We start from the raw sequence: 22,142 nt of genomic DNA, 5'->3' as shown, positions 1-22,142 counted from the left end.
CGTGTTCCCAGGCCCTTCTGCTGCTCAGTGTCCAGCATCTGAATGTTCCTGTCTTCCTTCATTTTTATAATGAAATCTCAGATGTGCTAATGCAGATGAGAGGAGATAATGTGGAAGCCTGATTTTGATCACCAAGATGTTTGTAAACATCTGTTGGTGGCCCAGAGGTTAAAGCATCTGCCTGGAATGCGGGAGACCTGGGTTTGATCCCTGGGTCGGGAAGATCCCCTGGAGAAGGCAATGGCAACCCACTCCAGTACTCTTGCCTGGAGAATCCCATGGAGGGAGGAGCCTGGTAGGCTACAGTCCATGGGGTCACAAAGAGTCGGACACGACTGAGCGACTTCACTTTCACTTATGGTAACTACTTCCTGTTGGTGCAGAGTTTCAGAAACTGTGGAGGAGTGTCACCGTGGATTCAATGGACGAGGAGAAAATTGAAGAGTATCTGAAGCGACAGGGTATTTCTTCCATGCAGGACTCCGGACCAAAGAAAGTGGTATGTAGTCTCTAGGAGAGAATGTAATGCTGTGCCCTTTGAACTGTTAGCCTGCTTCCTGTGCAGCTCTCGGAAGAGCATGTATCTGGTTCTTCCTTCCAGTTTTTTCTCCGTGTCCTAACCCTCTGACCTTGGTCAGATGTTTTCAGGTCCATCTGGTGTACTCCTTGCCCTCAGGTGGCGCTCCCTGGGTAAGGGGAGTGCTTCTCCCGTTGCCCCGCCCCCGTCCTGGCGGTGCCTGCCATGTGGACTTCCGGCATCCCTGTGATGTCCTCCTGGTTTCTGCTGGGAGCCTGCTCCATCCCCCTGGCCTTCATGGTCTTCATTCCCCGACCCGCTTCTTGCTGGTGCCTGACTTTGCCTTATTGCTGATCACACTCAGTTGTCCTTGATGACTCTCAGATCCTTTAGGAACCAGATTTTACTGTCTTGATAACCCCAGATCCACTCAGTTGGAAGGATTTGTAGCCAGATGAAGATTTATGAATTGCCTCATGCCAGCTAACCAGCTCTCTGCAGTCCAGAGACAGAGCCAGAATGAGGGCTATTTCACTAACACCCTCCTGCCCCTGGCCACCATCTTGCCTTGTAGCTTGTTTTCTTTGTGACTTTTTTGTGTGTGCGTCTGTTTTATTCGGCGAAGTTTAGGACTCCTTCAAAGGGAAAATTTATTGCCAGTGATCTCTAAGAATTAGTGTGATTGCAACACTTCATGGTTTCCTATCATTGCTTAGTTTGTTGATTTTTTTTTTTTAATTATGTGATACAGTAAAGAGAATAATACGTAACAACTCTTTCTGTGCCCATTCACTCCCCAGTTTTGCTATGTCTCTATACTTTGTTGTATTTGCTTCAGGTTTTTGTTTTATGGGTAATTAATGGTGGATAAAATTTTTTAAACCTGATAAGAGATGAAAAACAAAAGAGCTGTACTGCTTCTCTCTTCACCCATTTAGTGCCTGGCGTAGTTGTGGTAAGCTGTCGTGCCAGCCCGTCCTTTCCAGGTGGAGGCACACGCTTCACTGTGATGGGAACCGCTGGGTGGTGTTTGTGGTTGGGGATGTGGGGGGTGTGTGTGTGTGTGGGTGGGTGTGGGTGTGTGTGTGGGTGGGTGTGTGTGTAGGTTGAGGAACAGAGAACAGGTTACCCTGCATCTCTTTACTGCATCTTTCGTAAATCCTCCCCATATCACTGCTCTGAGTAGCTGTCATTTCTGTTTTTACCTTCCTGTAGGCCCCAATTCAAAGAAGGAAAAAGCCTGCCTCACAGAAAAAGCGACGGTTTAAGACTCACAATGAGCACTTGGCTGGGGTGCTGAAGGACTACTCTGATATTGCTCCTGGCAAGTAGTAAACAGTTTGGTCCGAGAGCAGAGGGTTTCAAAGTACAAGATCTTCCGTGTTGACGCTGGCCTCTGCAGACTGATCATCTTCCTGTTCTCCTACCTAGGGCCGAGGAGAGGAGCAGTTCAGTTTACAGAACTAGGGTACATTACCAGACTCGAAGCTTGTTTTCCTTAATGGGCTACTGAGAAATGTGATGTCCCCTGTGAACCTCCTGTCACTTCTCGGGGGAACGGCGCTCAGCATGGCGTGCAGGCATCTTTGCTATTTATCGCTACTTCTCAGTGGCTCCTGGTTCCATTTTCCCCTTTTATTACTTTAGAACAAGTTTGCTGGTAGTCTTGAATGCAATATTTGTTTATTCCAAAAGATCATATTTATAATAAAATCATTGTAGAAGGAGCTCTAAGACGTCGGTGACTTTAGTTTGCTTCTTTCCGTTCTTGGCAGTTGCAGGTGGTCTTTGAGTCCTGCAGGTGCTGGGCTGGAATGTTGTTGAAGCCCATGGTCTGGGCTGTGTCACTGAATGTGTGGATTTCACAGGTGGAACCCAAGGTGTGCCTCTTGTTGGCAAGTGAAGCAGTAAAGGTACACTTGACATGATTTTTAAGGCTTTCTTTTAAAAGGATAAATCACTGTTTAGTCTCCTGGATGTCCCAAGTCGTGTTGTCATGCTGTTTACAGCGGGGATGGACTGAGTCTACTTGCCAACCTGAACGTCTGTGTTGTGGTGTCCCAGCCCTGGTGGCGCCTGGCCCCGAGGTTCTCACTGACTGAGCTCATGAGAGCTGTTACCACATATGTAGGCTCCGAAGAATCGTCATGACTTCTGGGGAGATCTGTGATCATTCCAGCATTCTACTCTAAATGACCCATTTTGCTTCTCTGTGCTTGTTTAATTTGTAGTGGCCCTTTGGGTTGGTTGATAAGGTCCTCATGTCACAAATTGAAACTAGTGGATTATAAGAACAGGGTTTGGTGTTCTCAAAAAAGGCATAATGATAACCCAGAGCAGTAACTACCCTGTACACGTGACAAGGAGCCATTTTGTTGTTTTAATTTTTATCCTTTGTATTTATCTGATTGATTTTGAGTGTCACCTTCCCTGTTTCTTATACCCAAGCCCCAAAATACATCATGAGAAGATGTAAAAGTGAGATGCCTCACTGATGAATGGTGTTGAGCATCTTCTCAGGTACCTGTTGGTCATGTGTGTATTTTATTTGGATGAATGTCTATTCAGGTCTGTTTGGGTCCTTGCCTATCCTTTAATTGGATTATTTGTGGAGTTGTTTTTTGCTACTGAGTTTTATGAGTTCTTTATGTATTATGGTCATATTACCCCCCTTATCATTGTAAGATAAATGGTTTGCAAACCTTTTGATTCCATAGGTTATCTTTTCTTTTTTTTTAATACTTTTCACTGGATCTTAGTTGTGGCATGCAGGATCTTGTTTTTTTTTTTAATCCATTCAACAAGTCTATATATTTTTATTGGAGAATTTAATCCATTTACATTTAAGGTAATTATTGATAGGGGAGGACATGGTACTGTTTCCATTTTGTTGTTTTCCGGCTGTTTTGATATGTGGAAAGGGAGATAGTTTTTGTGGCTAATTTTGATAGGAACCCAGTTGTTTGAAGGTTGTAATAGAAAGAAGTTCTTTACCAGTTATTCTGGGCACCTAGGAACATTTCCACGAGAAATTCAAATTAAAGTCAAAGTCATGGTCTCACCTCTGCCTGTTTCTGCTGGGTCTGTGGGCAGTTTAGAAGAAGCAGGTTGGAATGGGCTTGTCTGGGTGCATTAAGAGTTTAAGACCATCTTCAGTGTGTTTGATCTATAATTCATCACAGTCAGCTGAGGCTTTTAAGGGGATGGCTAAAAGGAATGTCTCTGAGCCCAAAGTGTAAAATATGAATACTTGGCCGCTGCTGTCACATCCTGTAAGTGTGGTCAGATGATAGTGGGACTCGAGGGACAGAGGAGCACTTGATACGTGTGAAGCCGTGCCTGAGCGAGAAGGCAGGGCAGCTGCTTCCCGTTCCTGCTCGGTCCATGGTTTGTAGCAAGGGCACTGCAGACATACAGCCCTGGGTTCTTCTGTGATGGGGTGTTTGAAGTCACCAGCAGAAAATACATTTTGGGTGTGGGGATAGGGTATTTGGATTTATAAATTCCCCAGTTCTTAGCAGCTAACAATGGTTTTCTGAAGCATGGGAAATGAGATTTGATGTCCCCTCTTCCTTCTAGCTGCTGCTTTTACTTGGAAAAATGATTCATTGGCGGGTGATTTTTGTTTAAGGTGTTCGTGACTGTCCTTAACAAGCCAGGTCCATACTGCTGCTGTGTGGCAAGGCTGGGGTGCTGTGTGTGGAGACAGCGTGATGACCTTCATCACGTGATGCCACCCTTGGGGCTTCATGCAGAACAGTCCACCCTTTCCCCGGGCGTGTTTTGTGGGCTTTTCCCGAGAGAATGGGTGTTCTGTGGGGGAGAACCTCTTGGAATCAAAGGACCTCTTGGAAACCACTTCTTAGGTGAGCTGGACCTTGGAACCCCCGTCCCTGCCCTGTGAGCATGGTGTTGAGTGAGCACTTGGGAAGCGCAGAGCTGGAATAGGCCCTGACATCATGCTGTTGCCCTTCCTTCTGGCCATAGCTCAAGAAACAAAAGCACATTTCCCTTCTTAGTGGGGCTTCCACTGGAAAGACCTGCTGGTGCTTGCAGGCAAAGTGGCAAGGCTACTACCATGGACCTTTGGAAACAGGCCTGGGACGCTCACCTAGCTCTCCTTATTTGGAGATGGGCCAGCATGTTCCTGTGACTCAAACCATGTGGGTTCAAGACCCTGTGAGAACACACTGACTTGCCACCACCCAGAACTGTGCAGGGCTCCAAAGACCTTCAGGGCCAACTTACCTTATGGAGTAAATCACAGCCTGACCTTGGCAGGCCCATCTCCAGAAACTCCAAGACCAGGTTTTATCTTGCATGGGAGTGTCAAGAAGCTTTGAACTTTTCTGCATCCTAGTTTTAAGGAAAAAGTACTCTTTTGTCCAGGTAAATACTAATATTTTAACCTGAGCATTATTTCCTATTCCATGTAGGTGTGTCTTTTAACTCCAAAGACAAGTTTGGGTTGAATTTAAGCATCTAACATAATTAAATTTCTGTTTATTGTTAATTAGCATGGCAAGAGAGTTAAACTTGAAATGAGCAGTATATGTGAGCAGTGGGGAACAGGCTTCCCTGTGGTCTTGATTTATGGGCCTGTTGTAATGGTTCATGGGCACAGGGCCCTTTTCCACTCACAAAGCAGGAAAGTGTGGTTTGTACCATGGAAGTCCGGGTGAATCAGCACCCGTGGGTCGCTGGAGAGCTACAAAAAGGAGGAAACAAGCCAAGGTTTCTCACAGCATATTGGCCTCTGGGGCTTGGGGTCATACAGAGCCAGGCCAGTCTTGGGGAGTTGAGTGCCACCCAGGACGGTTTGCAGTGGTGACGGAGCTTCACTGTGGCAGGTAAATGTTTCCCTGCTTAGAGAGGCTTATCTGTTGGTTGATGGCATGTGGTTTTTTCAGTATCCAAGTCATGAGTTGTGGTGTAGGCATTGTGAAGACCAGTGTTACAGATAATGTCATTAGTAGCAGATACTCTTCTGCCTTCTCAGAATGTTGGACAATTGTTTGATGTCATCAGGTGTGACAGAACAGGGGGACCAGTTGAAGAGCAAGAGAGCGACCCTGTGCTGATACTCGAACACGCTTGTCCCCTAACAGTTGGACGTCCCAGTGATGGATGGGGAGACAGTAGGGAGTCAGCTCGCACTCCTAGAGCTAAGCACGCCTGCCTGAAACAGTGAGAATCAGTTGATTCCTATATGTCATTGTGACACAGACCCCAAGAATTGTTGGGGCGTCCGCCATGCTTTCTCTGTGAAAGTGGGTCAGCGACATATATTCAGGTGGTGGGTCCAGTGAATTTAAAGCGCACACATATGATTACACTGTAAGTATAATGCACATTTTGCAAGTTTTAAGGTTCTTTTCCAGATTCCTTTACTTTGTAATTTTGTTAGAAGGCACAGTTCTTAATTTCAGTACTAAATGGTGGTTTTATATTATAGCTGCATTAGTCCTGTGTTCAGAAGTGGCAGATCTTTACCCCCAAGGTAGGATTTACTCGATAACAAAAAATGGCCTAGTTATTGTTTTTCTGGATCCTACAAACTGGGACATTATGTGTGTAAGCAGAGGGAATAGACAGACCTGCCCTTTTCTTATCCCAAGTTCCCAGTTCCAGAAGATATACTGTGTTTCTGCTCAGTGGAGTGACAGGAAATGAAGCTGGTGTTCAAGCGACCAGACAGTGGGTTGTGCCTGGAGTTCACACTAGACGGGCAGGTACTCTCTACACACTTGTCCCTTGCACAGTGATGGTGACCAGGCCCTCATTTTATGAAAAAGCACACAGCAATGATGGTGTTCAGCCCCTCCAAGGAGGCACCCTCAGATCTGTGCCTCCTGGCTTGAACCTGGTGCCTTGGAGTGAGTGGGAAAGTCCCAGATGGGCTGAAGGTGAAGCCGCGTGATCGAGCCTGCCCCAGAGCTACGACCCCTGAGCCTTGATGGCTGTGGGCTTCAGAGCCTGGGCAGGGCGGCAGAGCTGTGCAGTCATTGTCTGCCTTCAGCCCTGGCTCCAGGGTTCTGGCAGGCTGTGGCTGGGACCCACTTTTGGTGGCTGGTCTCCTCTGCAGAAGGTATGTGATCCAACAGAACCTAGAATGTCAGTGCCCAGCAAGACTAGTAGCTGTTAGTGGTTGTTGCCCTCACTTGGAATTGAGCACTGTGACCTCCCACCCCCCTTCTGGGGACAGAGGACTTGGTGGGAGTGTTACATAGGTAGAGCATTTCTATTGCTTGGCTATCAATGCCTGTCTTACCACTTAATAGAATGTATTTCTTACTCTAATACGTTAGTCAGTAGAAAACCACGAATGTAGGTTGCAGAGTCTTTGTAGGCTGAGGTGGATGTGCAGTCTGCTGAGTGCAGTGAAAAGACATCGAGAGAGAGGTATGTGTCTCCCCCGTGAACCGCCTGTGGGGTCCCTGCGGAGCACCAGGCACCCACAGTAGAGCATTTGCATAGGCTCTCCCATCCCTCCCTTGGTTGCTCCATCCAGACCTGAAAATGGGAACAAAATCTGCCACTTCCTGGATTGCAGTATCAGATGTACTTGGTTGGTCTTGCAAGAAGGAATTTGCCAAGCAGTGGTGTGACAGCTGGAATTAGCACTTTATTTTTAAAAATGACAATAGAAAAGTACCTTTAAACAGTTGATAAAAGCAAGAGTCTAGAACTGTCACCACGAACCAGGTGGTGCTGGAGGCCTCAGTAGCGCTTGGGTACACCGGGGACACCCCTCAAGCATTTCTCCTAAGTGTAAGAGCCTCTCACCCTTGGCTCTCGTTTGTTTTGTGATGACCTTTAAAAGCATCTTGACACCTTGATTTCTAATAGAAAATAATGAAACTAAAAACCGAACACCAGCCATATAATCATTAGAACATCAAAATCTTCAGCGCACTGTGAGCAGATCAATAAGAGAGCTTGTGGTCATGTTTAATATGTCAGCAGTTAAAAATCTGTAGGTCCATGTATGTTTACACACAGCTGCTCTTCCACAGTGGGGAGTGTGTGAGGTGACCCTGGAAGTGCCAGTTTCCCACACAGGACTGACCCGGGTGTGGAGGGGGTCTTGAAGCAAGCTGACCTCTCCTCATCGCTCACGCATCTTCCCCCAGGCCAATGTGTCACTGTCCCAGCGAGTACAGCAGGATTCAAGGTCAGGTTTTTAAATGGTTCGTCTGGCCTGGTGCCGCCAAGACTCAGGAACACCAGCTCAGTTCAACTGATGTTCTGCAAATCGCTGGGCCCGCTGCGGCCACGTCGGCAGGGCTGGGCTCCCAAGCGGAGGCTTCCCCTTTAGACTCAGCACGTCCACTGAGGGTGTTGTGCATCAGCGGGGCTCACGCAGGAGCCTGCTGTTAGAAGAAAAAGGCAAGACCCAGAACTTGACAGTTTGTATAGTCACCTCTGGAGCTGCGGGCATGTTACAGGTGCACCTCAATGAGGAATCTGCACCAAGCACAGGCTGCTTTGCCCAGCCGGGAATCCGCCATCACACTGGAAGCTCCCGGAGGCTCTGGTTATCTTGCAGTACGTCCTACCAGACTTGGAAGCAAACCTCAAGTACCGCACCAGCAGTTCTAACCTGTCACCGCGTTACTCAGGGGCCCAGGCCAGGTAAACAGATTTCTATACATTCACCATATGATCCTGGAAATTCTGATAATATTTTAAACCATGCCTCAAACATGCAGCTTATTTTAGAGGAAAAATATATATATATATATTTTAAATTACAAGCATTCAAAAGTCGAGCACAAAATGTGTGATCCAACCCAGTGTAAGATCATCCATCCTGTCACACTTAAAATGTTTGGTATAAAAATACTCACTCTCTTGGTTTTATCGTTGACATCTTTTATGTTTCATTTGAAAATATCTCCAAACTGTACAGAAATGGCAGACCATGCGTTCACAAATAACACACTATTTCTTACAATTATACAGTGTAAAAGAGTAAAACATTTTTTATTATATATTTTTTTCTTCGAGAAAAACAGATGTGTGATAGAGGCTGTGGCAAAGTCTTGAAGGGCTCAAAACTGGGCGAGGTGTTTTTCAAGCCTGAAACAGAAAGAAGGTGTTTAAGAGGAGCTGATCTCATAACCGCGTACAATCCTTTCTCTGAGCCTCAGGGCTGTTTGGAGGCACCGGTGGATAGAAGTCCCGGCTGAGAACCCCCTGGCTGCTCCCCTTCAGAGTTGTCCATGTGCTCGTCTGTGTAAACACAGAATACACTCACTGACCCTCTCCACAGCAAGACCCTGCACTAGAGGGTCGGTGGCCTCACAGTGGGTGCTTAATTTCTATTTATCTTTCTCTTTCCCCTGCAGTTGCAAGGAAACACTCATTTTTTGTGGCAGAAAAAAGGGCCTTTGGACAATCAACAAGACTTTGCCTCTGCCAGAGCCCCACCTTGGTCCCAGGAGTTTCTTAAACACGTCTCAATTCTGTGTCCAAATTTCCTCGGTAGCACTTGTAAAGAACCCACCTGTCAGTGCAGGAGACATAAGAAATGTGGGTTGGATCCCTGGGTCAGGAAGACCCCTGGAGGAGGAAATGGCGACCCACTTCAGTATTCTTGCCTGGAGAATCTCTATCCGTGAGGAGCCTGGCAGGCTGCAGTCCAGAGGGTTGCAGAGAGTCAGACCCGACTGAGTGACTAAGCACGCAACAAGGCTGCATTGGTAAGTGTCCTCCTCTTACTCATTTTACTATCGTCTACCCAATCCCTTCTTTTCTTACCAATAGGTGAGACTCGCATAAATCTGACTGTAGGAAAGGGACTAGAATTTTGGGTTTGTACATGGGAGGCGGCTGTCATTTCACATACAGTTTAAGTCCCCTATACTCGAACTTTTGACAGTTGGGATGTCCCATCAGGTAAGGTCATGTGTCTGCAGTAAGCCGTCACGTGCGTGCATCCTCTCCACGTGGCTGTGCGTCTGTGTACTTTACAGTAGAGAGGATAGTCACAGTGCATCTCAAGTCCAGGGTGCGTGGAAGCAAGTAGCTGGCACTTCTCTGAAGCGCCACGTGCTAGCGGTGGAAACAAGAGTGAAGATAACAGAGTGTGGAGCAAGAGATGGAATTGAAGGCCAGGGAAGGATGAAGAGCAACTGAAGAGCTTCCGTACGCAGGAAGTGAAAAGGGGATTTCTTCAAGGAGGCACAGGATGGGAACGTAGGACAGGAACACAAAGGTTGCAGCGGCTAGTCAGAGTGCCGTCCAGTGTTACCCTGTATCATCTGTGGTAAGGAGAAACTATACCCAGACATCACTGCATGGTTTTTTCCCGAGAGAACGGAATTGAATGAGCAAGGAACCAGCATCTGTGGTGCCACCAACGTCAGGCCTGAGTGAAACTGCACCTTGCCTTCACCTCCTCCTGCTGACGGTCCTTCAGCTCCCCGTCCTCCTCCGGTCAGTAACTGTTCCTGCCTGTTCACTCGATGCCAGCCCCTGGAGGCCAGCTGTTGTATTCCTGTACTTATCAAGGGGACTGGAGGATTAAGTGTTTTGTTTTCTCTGCATTGTTTGTGTGAAAAGTATTATAAACCCAGTAAAGTACGGTTGTGCTTAGATTGTTGGGATAAGAGTGAGTGAGTGCTTGGGTTGAGAAATGCTTCCAACTTAAGCTCGGCGATCCCCACCTCCTCCCTCCACTTTCTCAGAAACACAGAACTTGTTCAGCAGGAGGAGGTGCCCTCCTTAAGGAAGACGCCACCTAATTCCTTTGCTTCTCTCGGAGCCCAGCACAGTGCCTAACCCCCACCACCACCCTCCCCACCCCCTGCAACTCGCTCAATGATGGAGGAGTCTAAGTGGGCAAAGTTTGACACTTGCATAATAGGAAATCAGAAACACAAGAAGCAAAAAAAGGCATCCATATTCACAAGCAGTTTGCTGGCTGACGTGTCCTTCTAGGTCTGTATTTTCACAATTAAGCGTCCACTTTCACGTGATTAAGATTATACAGCTATCATGCTTTTTCACACATCACAGATATCTACCAAAGTACCAAAGCCACACAATTTTGATAACCAAGAATACACCACTACACCAATTTCATCTGGAAGGATCCCTTCTTAAAAGAAGCCACGTGTCTTCTGCCCCCTGAATCTTTCTACCCAGTAGAAATCACGGTCACGTCCAGGTGTGAACAGTCAGCAGCAGCTCTGGGGTTGGGACCAGGGTTATGGAGGGTCACGTAGTAGCTGCCGTTCCCTAATGAACTCTAGAGCTTCGGGCCTCATGTCCCCATGAGTGATCTTCGGCCCTCAGTCTGCCAAAGGAGCGCCCCCGCCCCAACCTCTGTCCACGGAGGAGGGGAACCAGTTTCCTCCACACTCCGGGCTCATCAGGCCTGGAATGACAAGTCCTGCGTCACTGCAAACTTGGCCCTGCGCCAGCAACCCAAGCTGCGGACATGGATCGCAGAAAAACCGATTCTAAGGAACAGCAGTTTCCACTTCCGAACAACTCACTGGGGACAGCAGCGGGTAGCCCGGGGCCCTGGGAACCTGAGGGGCCTGCAACGGCCGTCGGCCTTGACAGCACATGGGCTTGGACAGCAGCCAAGACCGGGGCCTTCAGGGACTGCGCAGGCAGGCGGAGGACCCTTCCTTGGTGGGCCCACAGCTTTAGCCCCTGCAGGCAGAGCCTGGCTGGTCTAGGCCTGCTTGCCTCTCGGGAGCTGAGGCCACCTTCGGGAAGTGCACCGTGCCCGTTCTGGCCTCTTTCTGGTTCCACAGTCAGCTCCCCCTGTTCCACTCACCTTGTGCTGGATGTTTCTGCCACGACCACAAAGGCCACGCATCTCTACTCAGACTCACCACCTTGCCTTTACGTACACCGCACTCTAGGGTCACTCTGTCACCCTGACACCAACATTACCATCTGGGTTCGCCTCACCTTGGTGTTTCCACTTGATTCTTCACTGTGCTTTGGCCAGCCAGAGGACAGTTCCTAAAGCACCACTGCCCCCCCGCCCAGATTTTCAGTGCCTCCCCAAGACCCTCAAATGCTTCGTTAAAACCCCCTTTGAGCAAGACCATGCTGTCTGTATTTGCACCTCCTCCCTTTGCTAGTGTATCTTCCACACACAGACCCTCCTATCTTTCAAAACTCAGGTGAAGCCCCACTTCTCCAGCCTTTCCTGGTCCCTTCAGGGCTTTCTCAGCTCTTCACAGGTACCCTCCCTGTCCAGACCACTTACTCGGATTATATACAAGGATCACCTTGGATTATTTTCCTAAGACCAGCTCCACCTTCCTCTACTCCAGTCAGTCACTTGGGACGCTAGAACAAATGAAACCGGAACGATGGGCCGTTAGTGGGAGGAGCCCTAGAGACGCGGGCCCCTAGGCTTGATGATGCCAGGGCTGGGCTGAGAGCAATGAGGTGCCCGGAGCCCGTGTGGAGCTCTGCACGCTGGCCCTGGGGGCAGAGTGGGAGTCGCCACAGAAAGCTGGGACGGCCTGGGAAGCACCTGCCCAGCTTTTCAAGAAGCCCACCTGGTTCAGGATACTGTCCCCTTGCCGGGTTCCTGAGCAGAAAGAAAGGTGGATGGAGCTGGTTAACCTAGGCTGAAAGACGGACCTTTCGGAGTGAAAAAGGACAAGGAAGCGGGTGCGAGTTGATAGCTTCCTGAGCTTTTCCATAACTGCTGGGTAAAGGCAGCTCTCACATGGGAAAAGAATGCGTCCGCGTTGCCATAGCTGTTCCAGACTGAACACAAGGTCAAAATGTGGCTATTTCAGTCCCTGTAAACAAGGAAGGGGGTTTAGCTAGAAACGGAGTTCAAACCTTGGAATGTATTGACAAGGACATTTTAAACACGGCAAAGACATCCGGGAACACAGAGCACTGGGGTGGCGGGGAGGGGTCAGGCCCCTCTGTTCAGACAGCAGACTCTCCTCACAGAGCCTTTCCTGAAAGGGGGTCACCTACAACACGCACGTGACGGGGTAAACAAGGGAAGACCGTGAACCACGTGGCACCCGCCCAGTGTGAAGACGATGGAGAACGTCTCCTGGTGTCTTACGGCGTAGGAAGCTATTCTAATCCAGCTCCTTTCAGCTGTGTGTCCCCCAGTGCCGGGGGACAGCTGCTGCTGTGTGTGGGTCAAGGGCTGCCCTGCTGGCGGTGGTCAATGCCGTGGCCCGGGAGAGGCCGCTCTTCCCAGAGGCAACTTGGTAGGTTCCAGTCTATTGATCCGAGCACCTTACGCGCCTTTTTTTTTTTCCTCCCAGCAGTAAGAAAATCCGGTTTTCCACCAATCCATCCCTATATACTTGACCTGTTTCCTAATGATTTCTTCCCCAAGAGTTTTTCCAACATTTGTTCACTTTTACTAAAAGTCAAGTAAGGAATATTCTCTTCTACCCAAATCCCAACATCATATGACTAAGGTTTTTAATTAATGAGTGGTTTAGTTTTCATTTTCTGTCAGTTTTTAAATGTTTATACTAATTTGTAATAAAAAGACTGCTGCTGCTGCTGCTAAGTCGCTTCAGTCGTGTCCGACTGTGTGCAACCCCATAGATGGCAGCCCACCAGGCTCCGCCGTCCCTGGGATTCTCCAGGCAAGTTAACATTTAAAAAGGGTCAGTCAAAACGTCCCTAGTGGTGCAGTGGCTAAGACTCTGCACTCCCAATGCAGGGGACCAGGGTTTGCTCCCTGGTCAGGGAACTAGATCCCACATGCTCCAGCTAAGAGTTCGCATGCCACAACTAAAGATCCGGGGACCAGTCTTCTTTGGTTAGGAACTCCTCCCTAACCTCAAGACGCGGGCCCCCTCCATCTGTGCAGCCCGGCAGCCCGACCCTCCCCTCCGCCCAGGCCAGGCCTACCCCTGCAGGGCTTGTCTGAGCTGGGCGGGGAGGTCTGGGAGCTCCCTGGGTGGCCCTGGGACCCAGAAGCCTCACCAGGAACAGGGCTAGTGCTGCCGACCCTCCTGCATCCGCACTGGCACCGTCCACTCACTCAGGTTCATCTGTGGTCAGACTCCCAGCTGCCTCCCCGCAGGACCAAGCCCTGGTTCTCCTGCCCCTCGTCACCAGGCCCTCCCGGTGTCCACAGTCACCACATGCTCCAGCTGCGTCCTGACGGGGCTCATCTGTTTGTGCCCCAATTACTGAAGTCTGGGTTGATTTATTGCATTAAAAAAAAAAAAACCCTACTCTAACCTGTTTAAAAGTTATATATGGGTGGCTTTCAATTGGTCCTTAAATTTCCCCAGAGGAGGGGAGAAAGTAAAATAAAATCTTTTTACTGAGTGGTAACATCAATAAGAATACCATGGGCACTTCCATTAAGGACCATGACAACAGGAAAACCTGACCAATCAGAAGCCTGTACAACTGGTGGGTATCTGTCGGCTTTCCCCAGTGATGTGGGAAAAACGTTTACCTGTTAGTAAGTTTGGTTAGTGTCTCCTGCATTGCGGGCAGATGCTTTACTGCCTGAGCCGCCAGGGAAGCCCCAGGTTAGTGTGAGAAACAGACCTCACTGGGGAAAAAAGACCCCCAAGTGCTGGAGGCCAGCTCCCCGCACAGGCACCACACGCCCCTCTGGAGGCCAGGAGAGGTGGTGTTCTGAGCACGTGCTTGCTTACCTCCCAAATGTGGTAATGACCTCCTAGGCCCGACTGCCCGATTCTGTCCTTAGCAGGAATCGTATTCCCTTTGTGACTCATCTGTGCTTTATAGGCCCCTCACAGGGATGCAGTCTGCCACCTTATTTGGGCCGAGCCGTAACTGCGGTTGGCCTGCCCCTGGCATTCCTGCTGTCCTAGGTCAAGCTTTCCAAAAAGACTGGAAGGCCCACACACGGTTCGCCTCTGGGAACTCTGCTGCGCGATGGAGACCTCACTGCACTGCTACAAGCAGAACTGAGCAGTGACGGCTGGTATCAACGGAAAAGACGGACAAGTCACTCAAATCCTCACCACCAGGAAAGCCCCAGTTTAGAGGAATCCAGTGAGATACCATCATAGTTCAGTCACGCTCAAGGCCCATCATCACTCTATTTCTGAACAGGCTCATCAAAATGTCTCGAGTCGTAAGAAAGGGTTACACTATATTTAGCATAAATGGATTAATAAGAGGGATATACATACTACATCAAGATTTCCACCAAAACTATTAAAAAAAGGCTTAGGGCTTCAAGGGAAAAGCTTCATTCGTATCTAAGTTCCCTTTGGTGGATGATCTCATCCCTGGATGCTGCTGATGAGAAGTGTCAACTCTCAACCAGGCATTACCCAGCAAAGCTGCGAGGACCAAGCACTGAGCCACACGCTCTTAAGAACCTGCAGAGCTCACCTGCTCTCCTGGGACGACGTCTCTCAGCAGGCGGTGGCCGGAGGAGGCGACAAAGAGCTTGCCCCGATCCCGAGCACCCACCCCGCATGGGAGGCTGGTCCCGACCACACCGCTCTTATCTACGCGGTTGTGCCCGGCCCAGAACATGCTGCTTCTCGGGAGGAACTGTTCAGTCTCGGCTTGGAACTCACCAGCATGCTCCAGTTTTGTAGAACAGCTCAAGAACAGTAGCCACTTGAAGATTGCGTTAATACCCACAAGACAGATTGCAGCCACCATCACACACCTGGAACCTGGGGTGGAGAGAAGAGCAGCCGTTAACACCAGTGACGTCCACGCCGGCTGGTTCTGAGGGCAAAGAGCAAGGCCCCAGCACCAAAGGCATCTGCCTGCTGAACCCAAGGACACACACCACTAGGAGTGACCAGGACCATCAGGGCCACGAAGGGCATGCGGTGAGGTGCGGTGGAGTGGAGGCGGCTCTGCGGGGCGGGGGTGAGGCGGCCGGCAGCAGAGGGGGGCTCCCTGATAGCTAGGCCAGTGGGGAGGGCACCTGGAGAAAGGGATGCCCTTCAAGAACACCAGGGTGTAAGCACCCCGGGGGCAGACTGGCAGGGCCTCTGCACACACATCCCCACAGGCTAGATCCCCAGGACTGGCCAAAAGCCTCAGGTACCCCGATAGGAGGAACCTGAAACCAACTCCAGGGGCCACCCCAGACCCCACGGTCAACTCTGCTCAGCCCAAGGCCAAGGAGCCACTCTCCAGGAGAACCACCTACTAGAAAACAAAAACCCAAGGCAAACACGTGTGAACACACATCCTGCTATTCCCAAGGTCTGAGAATTTGAAACGCTAAAAGGGACAGAGTGTCAGTGGGCCATACATTTTTGAATGTTTTTCCTGCAGGCATGGCTGCCTCCGAGCCGGCTGGTTTTCATCAAGAATTCCTGGTGCTGAGGAAGCCTGAAGGATGGCCCATGTGGACCCCATTCCCCACTAACATTCCTCAGGTTCTCAGCACTGCTGTTTTCCCTGGGACAGAGCACCTGCTCCAGGCAGGCTTCGTGAACTGGAGGTCAGGTGTACAGAGTTGACCCCAGGAGGCCGCAGGGAGACCCATGCCCTGCACTGAAAGATCACCTTCTTAGGGCATCTCTCTTCTCAGAATCAAGCGGGAAAAAAAAGTTCTTCCCAGAATTTCACTATAAAAAACATTAAAAGATGAATAGATGTGATTCTACTTTCCTAGTAAAACTTGGGTTATCTGAGGACAGAAAAAATAAATATTCACCCTGCAAACAAAACATCTCCCCTCATCCAACTTCCCCCGGCCTTGTCCACACTTGCCGGGCGCAGGCGAGGAAGGAGGGAGACCCAGAGAGGCCCCGGGGCGGCCAGACCAAGGCTGCATTTTTGGGATGCTTGTTGTTTAAGAAATCATACTGATGACCAGATGCCACTCAGCCCCTGGACTGAAGCTTATCGTGATGACTCAGGACTGGTGATTTAAGAGTCCTGGGACCCTACCTAGCTTCTTGCCCCAGGTTCTGGGAGCACAGGGTTTTTATCAGCAAGGCACACTTTGCAGTTGCTAACATCAGCAACTCTTGTCTGCACACCGGGCGGGCAGACAGAATGCCTGCTCTGTAGACACCCCAGGAGATGACTCCCCAAGGAACATAACACACCAGAGGGGAGTCCCAGGTGTTCAGCCTTAACTTTATGGGGAGCACATGGGCCTTCTGAACCTCCACCTTCCGCCAAGTGGAGCTGATGGTGGGAAGGGTTAGGGCAGAGGTGCAGGTGGGCTCCTGCAGGTGGCCCTGCCCTGCGCCCGTGCAGCCACCCAGACTCAGTGTTCTGCTCTCTGTGAACGTCTTCCAGGGACCAGACAGGCAGCTCCCTGGTGCGCATGCTCAGGGGTCTCCCACCCAGAAACAGGCTATGGACGAAGGGTGGGGTGGGGGTGTCACACGGTCTGGGTTTGTAGATGCGCTGGTGAGCAGACGCCTGGTGTGTCTGAACTCCCAAAGCTGGAAGGGACGCCACGACCCCAGTACCTGGCAGGAGGCAGGTTCTCAGGCCATCCCTACTTTTTAATGCACATAGGAAGCAGAACAGACCAACCCCAGGCTTCATAACCAGGGCATGCAGAGACCCCTCTCAGGGCAGGGCTCGTGAACTCGGGCCTCCCAGGTTTGGGAAAGCCAGCAGTGCTTTAAAGCGTCAGCTGGCTCAAGCCTGTTCACTTAGATTTAGCAAAAGAGGAGGTGAGCAGAAAAGCAGAGAAGTAAAACTGTTCCCTAAACTTGAGTAAAGTGAGGTTTGTTCTGGGGCTTCCCAGCTGACACTAGTGGTAAAGAACCCACCTGGCAACGCAGGAGACCTAAGAGACTCGGGTTCGATCCCTGGGTTGGAAAGATCCACAGGGGGAGGAAATAGTAACCCATTCCAGTATTCTTGCCTGGAGACTCCCATGGACAGAGGAGCCGGGTGGGCTACAGCCCATAGGGTCACACACAGTCAGGCATGACTGAAGTGACTGCGCAGGTATGCACACAGGTTTGCTCTAGAAAAGGAACCCCATGTAAATACGGGCGAGCTTTCATCTCTGCTCCCGTGTACAAGAAGCACCTGCTACCCTTGACTTTTGCCTTTTTCTCTTGTTCTGCATTTCCCCGTTAGCCCTTCTCACCATCTGACCTACCGTGTTTTAGTAGCTTATTACTCTTCTCCCTGTCTTACAATGTCTCCACCAAGGCAGGGGTTTTGTCTGCTTCTGTCCACTGCTGTATATGCGGTACGAAGAATAGCACCTTATGCCCCGCAGATCTGCACTGAATACTGATTGTGCTAATCTACTTCAGTGTGATTGAAAGACCTTGGTTCATAGAAGAAAGGGAATGGTCCTGGGGCCTCTCCTAGGGAGAAGGCAGGGGTGATTGCAAGAGCCACAGCAGTTATCAGGATACCATGAAGACTGCCCTTCCCACCCTGCTAAACTCTAAGTTCTGCCTGGATATCTAGCTCCTGGACTCTCTGGATGATAGCCACATACCCAAGGCTCTCCTGTTCACAACCAAAGACAGACTAGGCCATTCCTCCCTGAAAGTAAACAGAAGGAACAAACAGCTTCAAATTCCAGCTTTGTTATCTCTCTCGCTATGTCCTCTGATTTGGTGAGGCTGTAACTACATGTGCCTCTAGTTTCTATGCTGTGGTTTTGGTCCACAGCCAGGAAAATTTCATGAGTTTCTAATGAACACCCTCTCACATCCACTCCAACTCCAACTCTTTCTTCTCCCTTTTTTCTGATTTATTTAATTACATTTGGAAATGCAGAAAAACTGCATAACCAGGAACTCCAACCAGGAAAACTTGCGTAACCCTTATTCCTACTAAGGAATGAATACAGACTTGCTCGAGTGTCCTATTCTCAAACCATCTGGGAAATTGATCACTTCCAATCAGTATTATGTATTCTGGGACACTCTACCACATGGCTGAACCATCAGCAAAACTGTAGTGAGGTGCACACATTGCAACTAGACTAAACATCATCTGTCAAGCAAGATGTTGAACAAATTAAAGAGTCAATAACACCCAACCACCGAACAACCACTCTTCTAAAGGTCTTACTTACGCCACTGATGGCAGTCCACACACACACACACCTCCTCAGGAGCATCCTGAGCGGTAATTCTTTCACTCTGAAATGTGTGTCCATGGCTCTTGCCCATTAGAACTTAAGCTCTTCAGGGGCACAGGCCTCGTTTCCCGCATTTCTACATCACATAGTAGATACATAACGTGTTTATTTAAAGAATAGAGAGCTCGTTTACTTTTCTAGTCAGTGATTTCCCTTTAGAAGAAAGAGCTCAGCATGGGTCAATCAACAACTCAAGATGTATTAATGCGTCTTTTGTTACCCAGATGTTCAATATTCACTTACATAACCAACCACTGGACACAGGCATTAGTTTCTGCAACACCACCCCCGCTCCCAGTCAATAATGTGTTAAAAAATCCTTGAGGGCCCCCTGGGGGGACAGGCCTGGAGTCTTCAGGGTCCAGAAGGAGGCAGCCCTGACATCTCCCAGGTCCTCGTGTCTGACACCAGATGTCACTCCTGCTCCTGTTCTGGGCCCTTCCCAGTGAGTGCAGAAAGGCCGCGTGGGTCACCAGTGGTGGCACTTACCCCTCACTTAGCCTTTTCAAGAGGCTCATTCTGCTACAACGTGTTGGCCGTTGCGGCGGCGCCACTGTTTTCAACTCTAACTTACATTTCCCTACAATTACTCAGCCTGGATTATTAGCTGTCTCGGAAAGGGCTTGGTCCAAGAGGCTGGACGCAGCCTGAGTCATGGGGCCCTACTGAGCTGGTCTAACTTCGGGCGGGATGGGAGACTGCAGCCCCAACGCAAGTGCGGTGTAATGAGCTCAGGGATCTGTCTTCCTCCCTAAGCACCTCCTCGCCCCACTCGAGTCCCTCAGACCCCAAGGAAGGCGCCTGGCCATGGCCCGAGTTTATCTCAGAACAAATGATGCAGCCACAGGAGACATGACATCCTTATGTGGATCCGACAGTGTCTTAGAAGTCGTACTTTAAGGGGAGTGGGGTGGGGGTGGGGGCAACTGCCAGCCCTTCCCTGGAGGCCACACCCACACTAGGTCTCTGGGGAAAGGAGGGAGCTCTCTTCAACTGCTTACTGATCACGTCTTCTCTTTGTTCTTTATAAACGCTTAAAGCAAAATCCTCCCTTAGGCCCTATGCCACCACCACCACCACCTTTTGCCAACTGGAAATGCCAGCATCTCACGCAGCTTTCCTTCAGCATCCGACACTGCGGACCAAGCAGCTCAACACTGCCCCCCGCCCCGGCCCCGGGCGGCCCCCGCTCCTGGTCCCTCTTCACTGCGGACAAGCTGACTCCTGACAGTCGGGGGAGCCTCCAGGTTCTGTCCCACTGGCCTCCCCTCCGATGTCATTCATCTCCTCAACTGTTAGCTGATGCTATAAAAAAAAAGCTAGATCTACATTCCACCCTGTGCTCTCCTTCACGAGCGTCACAGTTTTCGGTTTTCTTACCCTAGACACCTCTAGGTAAATGCCTACCAGCCTCCAAACACTGAGAGAGAAACATGGTCGTGGAAGAGAGAGGTGCGTGGGGAGAGTGTCTTCTGGAGCCTGTAACACGACCGTGCGGGTCCCCCGTCACCCGCTAAGGAGGAGGTTCCCACAGAATGGAATGACTAAGGCTTTTCAGAACAAAGACACAATGGCTGGGGATATATAAATCAAGTGTGAAAGTTAATTATGGGGAATTCCGTGGTTGGTTGAGTAGTTAAGACTTCACCTTCCAATGCTGTGGGTGCCTGTTCAATCGCTGGTTGCAGAGCTAAGATGCCATATGCCTCGTAGCCAAAAAAACCAACCAAACCAAAAAACCCTCCTATAAAACAGAAGCAGTATTGTAACAAATTCGACTTTAAAAATGGTCCACATAAAAAAAATAATAATAATTAATTATGGGCCTGCATATTGATATGAAGCATGGACTTAGGAAATTCTGTACTTAAAGGGACTCTGGAACACCTCAAAACTTAAAATTTGTGTTTTCAGGCAGGGAAAAAAAGTCTCCCTTAAATAACAAACTTTAAGATGTCACAAAATATTTTAAAGGAACATTTTAGGTATCTACCACGAACATTTAAAATATAATTGTCATTCACTAACATTACCGTTTCATTCAAGTGTATTTTAACACAGAAAAGAACGTCATTCCAGAATAAAGGACAAATACAAGCAGCGTTAAGGGAAGAACCCTGGTTTTTCCCTTCTTCACAGATGAGTGACAAGCATGGGATGACTGCTGGTCCGAGGGTTATAGGTGTGGGTGCCACTGGTTTAGGTTCTGAGTAAGAGGTGAGGGCAAGTTTTCCCAAGGCGTGCTCTAAGTAAAACCTGAGTCTCCTAAGAGTCTCTGAGAAAAGGGTTTCCTGGTCTCAAGTTTGAGAAATACTGTTGCATCCTAGAGTTTCCTGATCTCAACGATTCACAGTGCTCATATTGTTATAAAGGTTCTGAGAATTGCTTGGTGAAGAAATCTTTTAAGCTCCAACCCCGCAAGCATGTAAAGTCTCTACCCAAGGACAAGTGCTCTTTGACCATACTCAGAAATACATGGGTTAGGGGATGGAGAGGTACAATCGTAGCTTATTGAAGTTGATGTCTTCCAGTACAAAAATGTCATCCCTCAACTTACTTATTGCCAGAGGAAGAATCCTGATGGGTTGGAGTGTGGACCACCCCTGGGGGGGTGGGATTTCTGAGGCTCTGATGCCTATTGCTAATCCTCCTGTTAGGTGAGGCTCTGGCCTTCTGACCCAGGACGAGAGCCCTCTGGAAGTCCTGACCTTTTATGGTACCCAGAATGTCAGCAAGTGAAATCTGCCCTCGGCAGTCCCCCTGGAAATGCAAACAAAGGGGACCTGAGCCACCAGCTGACTTCAGGTCAACAGGGCAACCTGCCTGAGGAAAGTGAACCTCAGAACTCTCTGGGCCATGCGGGGTTCCTGGGGTGAGTGGAACAACCTTGGACAAGCCCAGGAAGCACCTAGGAGTGGGTACTGGAGCAGGATGGGGGCCACCCAGTTACAAATGTCTGCTCTGTCCTGGGCTCGTCCAGGTGTGGGACACAGTTCTTGTTGAAATCAAGTACTTACGTAGGATTCAGCAGAACTGACGGGACTTCCAGCCCTGAGAAGTAGCCTCGGAGGGAGGGAGCCAGCGCATCTGGAAGACACGTGGGGAGAACACTGTGAACCAAGGCCCCGGACGCACGTCCACTCCTCACAGGGCGGCCAGCAGAGTCCCCACCCCATTCACTGTTCCCAGGTCCTTGCCTGCGGGCAGCTCCCCATCAGGGGCTGAAAAGCATCAGAGCCGCATCCTGAGAACGCCTCCACAGGACCATGCTCTCAGGAGCCCCGGGGGTCCCCTGCTCCCAGCCTCCTCTACAGCCGACAGCCAGTGCAGGGCTGGAATCTGCCAGTGAGCCGCCATCCCCACGCTCACCCAGCATCACCCAGGCTGGGGGGCCAGCCTGCCCAACGGCTGGAAACCTGTCTCTCTTGGATCAGGAAGGGACGGTTCCTGACACCATCCATGCCAGTGGTCTGGCCAGGAGGGCTTTTGAGAATCTGCTCCTGTGCTTTTAGAAAAGGCCTCTGGGCACTGTGGGGGGTGTCCGGTATCCCATGCCCTCTGCTCACT

The 22,142-nt window shown here is 49.8% G+C and overlaps 2 protein-coding genes and 1 long non-coding RNA gene across 34 annotated transcripts in view; 2 read left to right on the top strand and 1 right to left on the bottom strand.

The window, feature by feature from the left end:
• GTF2E2 (general transcription factor IIE subunit 2) overlaps nucleotides 1-2,244 on the top strand; it is an 80,482-nt gene extending 78,238 nt beyond the window's left edge. For all 3 annotated transcript variants that reach the window (XM_086380909.1, XM_086380904.1, XM_086380905.1), the window contains 2 exons: nucleotides 384-499; nucleotides 1,733-2,244. In XM_086380909.1, the coding sequence (XP_086237035.1) occupies nucleotides 384-499; nucleotides 1,733-1,849 (233 nt within the window). In that variant the 3' untranslated portion in view covers nucleotides 1,850-2,244. The remainder of the gene's footprint in view (nucleotides 1-383; nucleotides 500-1,732) is intronic.
• A 4,878-nt stretch (nucleotides 2,245-7,122) lies between these two features.
• RBPMS (RNA binding protein, mRNA processing factor) overlaps nucleotides 7,123-22,142 on the bottom strand; it is a 253,392-nt gene continuing 238,372 nt past the window's right edge. For 11 of the 30 annotated variants that reach the window (XR_015156417.1, XR_015156416.1, XR_015156419.1 and 8 more), the window contains 5 exons: nucleotides 21,593-21,662; nucleotides 21,133-21,335; nucleotides 20,224-20,319; nucleotides 15,055-15,156; nucleotides 8,376-8,599 (listed from right to left, as the gene is read on the bottom strand). Coding sequence is in view for 4 of the 30 variants with exons in the window: in XM_086380893.1 (XP_086237019.1) it covers nucleotides 21,287-21,335; nucleotides 21,593-21,662 (119 nt within the window). In the remaining 26 variants the exon portion in view is untranslated. Of the gene's footprint in view, nucleotides 8,600-12,051; nucleotides 12,301-15,053; nucleotides 15,157-20,223; nucleotides 20,320-21,132; nucleotides 21,336-21,592; nucleotides 21,663-22,142 lie in introns of those variants that run through there. The other 19 variants (XR_015156434.1, XR_015156435.1, XR_015156432.1 and 16 more) reach the window with 6 other exon arrangements.
• Nucleotides 15,155-16,100, top strand: LOC147343700 (uncharacterized). Its single transcript, XR_015156446.1, has 2 exons — nucleotides 15,155-15,323; nucleotides 15,773-16,100. It is a non-coding gene; the product is annotated as an uncharacterized LOC147343700 (long non-coding RNA).

Source organism: Bos grunniens, chromosome 27, assembly GCF_055505025.1.
Source record: "Bos grunniens cultivar Pamir isolate PY7600 chromosome 27, Bosgru_T2T1.0, whole genome shotgun sequence".
Classification (NCBI taxonomy): domain Eukaryota; kingdom Metazoa; phylum Chordata; class Mammalia; order Artiodactyla; family Bovidae; genus Bos; species Bos grunniens.
This window is presented reverse-complemented; position numbering and strand designations above follow the sequence as displayed.